General features: G+C 35.8%; 1 protein-coding gene and 1 long non-coding RNA gene across 2 annotated transcripts; both read left to right on the top strand.

The window, feature by feature from the left end:
• The first annotated feature begins 2,266 nt into the window (after window positions 1-2,266).
• Window positions 2,267-4,727, top strand: LOC106520938 (C-X-C motif chemokine 2). The gene is made up of 4 exons (XM_014013274.1): window positions 2,267-2,434; window positions 2,560-2,689; window positions 2,773-2,856; window positions 4,070-4,727. The coding sequence occupies exons 1-4, from the start codon at window positions 2,383-2,385 to the stop codon at window positions 4,167-4,169; spliced, it is 366 nt and encodes a 121-aa protein (XP_013868728.1). The 5' UTR covers window positions 2,267-2,382; the 3' UTR covers window positions 4,170-4,727.
• A 279-nt stretch (window positions 4,728-5,006) lies between these two features.
• LOC106520937 (uncharacterized) lies at window positions 5,007-6,292 on the top strand. The gene is made up of 2 exons (XR_001310602.1): window positions 5,007-5,316; window positions 5,361-6,292. It is a non-coding gene; the product is annotated as an uncharacterized LOC106520937 (long non-coding RNA).
• Window positions 6,293-7,106: the final 814 nt, after the last annotated feature.

The raw sequence follows: 7,106 nt of genomic DNA, 5'->3' as shown, positions 1-7,106 counted from the left end.
ACACACACACACACACACACACACACACACACACACACACACACACACGCGCGCGCACACACACACACACACACACAACAGGAAACAGACTCTGACCACCACAACAAAAATCACAGGAAGTAAGAAATAATCTGGTCAACGTCAGCGTTGTGCAACTGAATGTGGATATTTTAAAATTTCCCCAAACCCTAATGTGACAAATACATCATATTAGAAAGCTGCTCGGGGACCACTGCTTCTCCTTTTGTCCCCTCCATCAAATTTCCTAAACTTTGTTCCATAGATTTTGCACATGCAGACCCATAGAAAGACTGCCAGATAAGTTTTGTTTGTTTAGTTGTTTTTTTTGATGACAATAGACTCAACTGGATAAACTCTGATCATTCTTTTTTTTTTCAGGGAAGTTAATCACATGTGGTGAATGTGAAGAGAAAGATGAGAAGGTTATATTGCTTTGATATTGCAGGAAACTATGCCCACAGCCCCCTCTGTCAAAAAAAATCCAGTTGACATAAAAACATCTTCAAGACTTCAAGACAGGAAATCCATTTCTAATCAGTGAACAGAAAATTAACAAAACATATTTTTAGTCTTGAGAACATCATTAAAAACACTGAAACATATCAGTTCCCTCATCGCCTTTCATGTAAGTAAAATGCCGTAAATGACCTCATCTCATGTGATATTGTGAGAACTTGCAAAACACGTTAGCGCTCAGATATTATGCGATTGATTATCAACTACTACAGGAAGTTTAGCTCAGCAGCTGAAAAAGTGATGGCTAGTGTCAGTTAGCTGCGGTGGCCGTCTTGAATCACGTTGACTCCAAATGTTAATCTGTTGTATGTGCACATCCAAGGATTTATTTCAGAGTTTCGATAAAATCTATGTAGAGGTACATGTGCAAGTTTGCTAACAGACAAACAAATACACACACATATGCAAGCATTTACATTACTGCCCACTTTCCATGGCAGCAGGTCAAAGAAATCTGACTGCTTCCAGAATATTAATTTGTAAAACACACTCTTTCCTGCACATTGAGGATTGTTGCACAATAAAGCAAAGAACTGAGCAGAATTTCGTAATAAAAAATACACACAAAGTAGACACCATACAAAGAGGCTGCTGTATCTTGAATGGCAAGCTGCATATACTGACATACTGTATGCTATCACTACTTTGTCATGCGGAAACAGAGCACAAAAAGCCTGAGATTAAGAGTATTAAAGCAGGAGCTGGGAAAATCAGAAGTGAATCACGGTGCCTTTTTGTTTTGTCGGTGCATGTGTGAGAGCTGGTAGGTTTACGTTATCAGTCGTATGTCTGTGTCTAGTGTGTTTACCATAGAAGAGTTGGGCCCAGTCAGGGACGAGCTGTTGCCAAATGATTAACTCAGTCAAACGGCGCTGGGAATTCCAGGAAGTGTCGGGGAGTTTTTACTTGCTCGTTGTCACATGTGAAACTTGTATTTGGAGTATCTGCTTGAGAAAGGATGGGTGGCCCTGCAGCAAGCATTCCACATGTCTGCAGTGCCATCTTTCTAAGGACACGTCATGTCAGGACTAGCTTGTTGACTTGTTTTAACCACAGCAGATAAAAATCTGTGCAACCTCTTCAAAGTAAAATTCACCTGCATCCCTACATTGCTCCAAGCTTTAACAAAAAGTAGGTTTGTGATAAGATATAACCACATTGGCTCTGTTTTTTCTCAAGATAAGCTGATACTTTATTTATTTATTTATTTATGCATGAAATGCAGCAAATTACATGCATTCTGTAAAAGAATGCAAGTTTTTTTTCCCTCTCAGTTGTTCTTGTGTTTAAATTATACAAATTTAGCAAGATTTTCTTTTTGTGCGTTTTTTTTTAAATAAAAAATAACCCTGAAAATTACAGACAACGTGACAGGAAGCAGAAGATAAATATTTAATAAAAAAATGTGCAGACAGATTTAACTGTTCAACTGGTTTATCCAAAAGAAAAACTAAAGTTTTACTTTTGATGTCTTATACAGTTACAGTATGTAACCCTATGGCTATAACAAATTGATAAAATGCCAAACTGTCATTGCTTAATGGATTACTAGAAAATTATAATTTACAGAAGGGATTAGAAATGTTTCTTTGGAATTTTATTTTATCTACCAGAAATCTAAGTAAGTGAGCTGTTTTCGCTTAGTTTATGTAAATCTGAGAGGAATAATACCCTCCACCCCTTTTCTTTTCTTAAAAGAGGAGAGGAGGAACCTATAAACAGCAGCCAAGTGTTTGTTGAGCAGATTTGCAAGAGATCATAGTCACGAAAGGAACAATTGAGCTTTGAACAGATCTTTACATTCCAGTAAAAATTCGAAAATACCTTCAAATTTGTTCAGACAACATGTCTCCAATCACCTTTGCGGCACTCCTAGTATTCCTGACTATTCATGAAGGTGAGTGCTTCTATCAAATAATATGATTTGTTGTATTTAAAAGCACTGACATGATCTGGGTCATGTGGAAATGCATGTTTGTGTTAATGACTGGTTTTTACTCCCCTAACATTTAAAAACTTCAGCGAGCTCTGTGAATCCGAGATTGAATCTGCGATGTCAGTGCATCAAGAAGGAGAAAAAGCCCATAGGGTATCACATATCAACGCTGAAGGTAAACCCTGCAAACTCCCACTGCATGGACATTGAGCTCATGTAAGTCTGAAGCGCAAACTTGTTGGTGGTTTGAAATAGTCAAAACGTCACAAGGGCTTAAACTGATGTCTTTCATCCCGAAGTGCAACTCTTAAAAATGGACTAAAGGTTTGCCTGGATCCTGAAGCTCCGTGGGTCAAAAAAGTGCTACAGAAGAAACTGTTATGGTGAGTCATGAATGTTTTTCTTGTAAAGTTAAATAGATAAACAGAATAGCAAACTCATGTAAGAGACAAAGCTGTGTTTTCTCTTGCAATCAGCAGCTGACACATATTTAGCTGTTTGAGAAACACATTTCGACAGCACAGCTTTTTGTGACATTAGAATCACCTGGATGACAAATCCAAATTATTCATTCGTTTTAGGGACATTAATCACGCTTAGTCAACAGGAAGAGAAAGATGAGAAAGTTGTATTATTTTGACACTGCAGGAAATGCTGTTACTGTATATCCAGTGTGGTCAGACCTTCTAGATGGCTATATGTGCACGTCTCATACTGTGGAATCTTGTGTTAGTGCTCAGACATTATGGGCATAACTCTCAGCTACTACCACCAGATGTTTAGATTAGGTTAGAGCCATGTTTGTGTCGGTTAATGTTGATGTTGGCAATCTTGAATTGGATTGACTCGAAATGTTAATATGATGTACATCCAATGATTAAGAGATCTTTAAGATATGTCCAGCGCTTCATTAGATATTTTGCTAACGACACAGACAAATGAATACAGATAAATGTAAGACATTTTCAACTTTCACCTAAAACTAAAATCTTTTTATAATTTCACAAAAGCTTTTATTTGTCTCCCTTTCTAAAATTTAATAGATACCTGACAATATGTTAGTTTAAAATTCCTATGATGACATTAAACATCTAATCTTTTCCATAAAACTGACTTAAAACATATAAGGAAAAGTGTCTGTAACAATTTGCCACTTTTTAAATCCCTCTGGTGGTGTAGCTGTTTGTGTATTTGGGAATAATAAAAAGAAATGACCTACAAGTAGGACAAAAAGGCAGAAAGTCTTGGCTTTTTACAGCTCTGCTTTAGACATGTGGTTTCCTAAGCTGGGTTTGGTTCCCACAATTTGATTAAAAGAACACAGAGTTTGGGTTCTTTAAATAGTCTTCAGAAATCAAACAAAATTTCACGACATTTCCTACTAGCATATTTTCATTATAATTGTTGAAAAAAAACCCAAATGTCATAAATGAAAAGAAGTTACAGTATAACATAATGATTTACTTATTTGAGCTAAATAAGCCCGGACTGCCCTACCTGCAGAGTGTCTGGTTTTAGCTTCAGGAGTAAATTACAGTGATGCCATTAAAGTGAATGAGCCTTCTTCATTAAACGTGTCCATTTCCTCCTTTGTAGGCAGACACTACGAAGAAGAAGCCTTCACCTGAAAGACTTTCATCGTGGAAACACTGATTCTAACGTCACAGCAAAACCCCCTTTATTTCTTTATGATTGAGAGATTTATGCAGCAGCTGCAACAGTTAATATGATTGTATTGAGCCATGTGAGAAAAAGGCAGAAATGAATGATGGTGCAAAATGATTAAGTCAGTAACTTCTGTGGCTCCGCTGACACATTTAGTGTTATCGGCCTGACAAAGCCGTAATCAATAGTCAGAAGTGAAGAGGCTGTTCGGAGCAGAGGTGAGGCAATTTCAAGAAACAAGAAAGGAGGTCTGAATGTAATCTAATCACTAATACCTATATGTTAAACATTTTTTCCAGTGCATTGTTACTTTAAAAGATATTGTGAAATCCTATTTTTCTATCATAAAGCCGGGGAAATGTAAATAATTTTAGTGGAATACTGCATGTACTGTATGCCTCTGCTTCAGAGTGTGAAGTTTACTTTACAGTTTGCTTTGTGTTTAAACAGTAAATATACATAAAAGTAGAAAAGTAAAGTCATGTACTATAACAAAGTGGTTATTCTAAAAGAACAGTGGATAAATTGTGATGTCACTTGTAATGACTCATATTATTGCTTGTTTTTACAATATATTGATGTGATTTCATCCAAGGTTTTGTCATTGTTGCTTTGAACATATTCAAATGTTGTTTTATTTATTTATAATGAGAATTTTTTAAACAAAGTTGTGACATACAGAGCCCTGTTTCAGAAAGCAGGATAAGTGAAAATCTTAAGTTCTAGTCAAGTCAAGTCAAGTCAACTTCATTTATATAGCACATTTAAAAACAACTGCTGTTGGCCAAAGTGCTTCACATATTGCAAACTAAAAACAAAGCATTGCTAAAAGAACGCAAATGATAAAACCATAAAAACAGAATAAATAAATAGGAAAACAACTCTCAAACTACATTAAAAGCTTTTGAAAACACTTGTGTTTTAAGAAGAGACTTAAAAACTCCAAGAGTTGAGGCCTGTCTGATGTGAAGAGGCAGCTGGTTCCACAGTTTAGGAGCCACAACTGAAAAGGCTCAAAACTGAAAAGTTCTGGAGAAATGATCGAGGTTATACTGAGAACTGATCAAGGTTTTACTGAGAACTGATCGAGGTTATACTGAGAACTGATCGAGGTTATACTGAGAACTGATCGAGGTTATACTGAGAACTGATCGAGGTTTTAATGAGAACTGATCAAGGTTTTAATGAGAACTGATCGAGGTTAAACAGAGAACTGATCAAGGTTATACTGAGAACTGATCGAGGTTATACTGAGAACTGATCGAGGTTATACTGAGAACTGATCGAGGTTTTAATGAGAACTGATCGAGGTTATACTGAGAACTGATCGAGGTTATACTGAGAACTGATCGAGGTTTTAATGAGAATTGATCGAGGTTATACTGAGAACTGATCGAGGTTATACTGAGAATTGATCGAGGTTTTAATGAGAATTGATTGAGGTTTTACTGAGAACTGATCGAGGTTTTAATGAGAACTGATCGAGGTTATACTGAGAACTGATCGAAGTTTTAATGAGAATTGATCGAGGTTATACTGAGAACTGATTGAGGTTTTACTGAGAACTGATCGAGGTTAAACTCAAAACTGATCGAGGTTTTACTGATAACTGATCGAGGTTTTACTGAGAATCAATCGAGGTACTGAGAACTGATTGAGGTTTTAATGAAAAATGATCTAGGTTTTAATGAGAAATTGTTGAGGTTTTACTGAGAACTGATCGAAGTTTTACAGAGAACTGATCAAGGTCTTACTCAGAACTGATTGAGGTTTTAATGAGAACTGATTGAGGTTTCAATGAGAATCGATCAAGTTATATTGAGAATTGATCGTGGTTATACTGAGAACTGATCAAGGTTATACTGAGAACTGACCGAGGTTTTAATGAGAAATGATTAAGGTTTTACTGAGAACTGATCGAGGCTTTAATGATAACTGATCGAGGTTATACTGAGAACTGATCAAGTTTACTGAGATCTGACCAAAATTTTACTAAGAACTGATCAAGATTTTACTGAAAACTGAGATTTTTCTGAGAACGGAGGATGTCCTAAAAGGTACACCTTACTCAGGATTGAGTTATCGAGTTGGTATAACCTGTTCCGAAACCGAAAATCCTGAGTATCTCAGAGCAAGTTAGGTTGATTCAGAGTATCCGACTTCTACCCAGGGTAGAAGGCAGATACTCACATGTACTCACATGGTCTCGCTCTGAGTCTAATTAAAACGTCAGTAGAACAACGTCGCCATCTCTTGGACACAGATGAAAATCATCAGACTGTCAGAGTATGGCTGCAAAATAAATTCCTTGAGCTGTATTTATTTTATTAAAAATCACATTTATAAAAGTTTTCCCTGTTTCACTTTTTTATTTTTGTTTTGTTTCATCTAATAGAGGCTTCTCAGGAAATGAGAACATCTCGTCATCTTTATTGCAGTTTCAAAAAGGAAATCTTAGCAGACTGTATAGCTTCTGTTTATTTATTTTCCTCCATTTCATTCACGTCTGTGACATTCATCTTGTTTCAGATCAGTCAATATATTATTCATCCTCCCCAGAAGTCTTGATTACCCGATTAAAACATCTAACAGCACTACTTCGATCTTAACCAAATTCATAAATATATAAAATAGGTTAAACATAACCCGATCAAAGGAAGCCTGTAAAATGTTACACAGACGCCTCATGATTAGGAATTACAGGTTAAAAAAAATGAAACACTCTCTCAGACTGATGAAAATGTAAAGCCTGGTGCTAGGTTTTTTTTTTTTCTTGTTTACTTTAATCATTTTTAATGCACATGTAAAAGAAAATTCTAAAATGTTATGGTGCTTTAAAAATTGAACAGAAACAAAGATAATAAGCAGCCTAAGTTTAAAAAAGCTGACAAAAATCAAGAATGTTTTAAAATATTATCAAACATCTGAAGAAAAAAAATTAATATGCACAGTATTGCTGTGTTTTTCA

This window comes from Austrofundulus limnaeus, unplaced genomic scaffold (genome assembly GCF_001266775.1).
Source record: "Austrofundulus limnaeus strain Quisiro unplaced genomic scaffold, Austrofundulus_limnaeus-1.0 Scaffold99, whole genome shotgun sequence".
Taxonomy (NCBI): Eukaryota; Metazoa; Chordata; class Actinopteri; order Cyprinodontiformes; family Rivulidae; genus Austrofundulus; species Austrofundulus limnaeus.
Note: the sequence above shows the minus strand (reverse complement) of the source record. Positions and strands in the feature narration are given on the sequence as shown.

Bases quoted from the DNA above. Each gene is read 5' to 3' on its own strand.
- LOC106520938 (XM_014013274.1), top strand. From the start codon at position 2,383: ATGTCTCCAATCACCTTTGCGGCACTCCTAGTATTCCTGACTATTCAT. The intron at 2,435-2,559 runs GTGAGTGCTTCT...TAAAAACTTCAG, and splicing joins ATTCCTGACTATTCATGAAG to CGAGCTCTGTGAATCCGAGA. The intron at 2,690-2,772 runs GTAAGTCTGAAG...TTCATCCCGAAG, and splicing joins TGCATGGACATTGAGCTCAT to TGCAACTCTTAAAAATGGAC.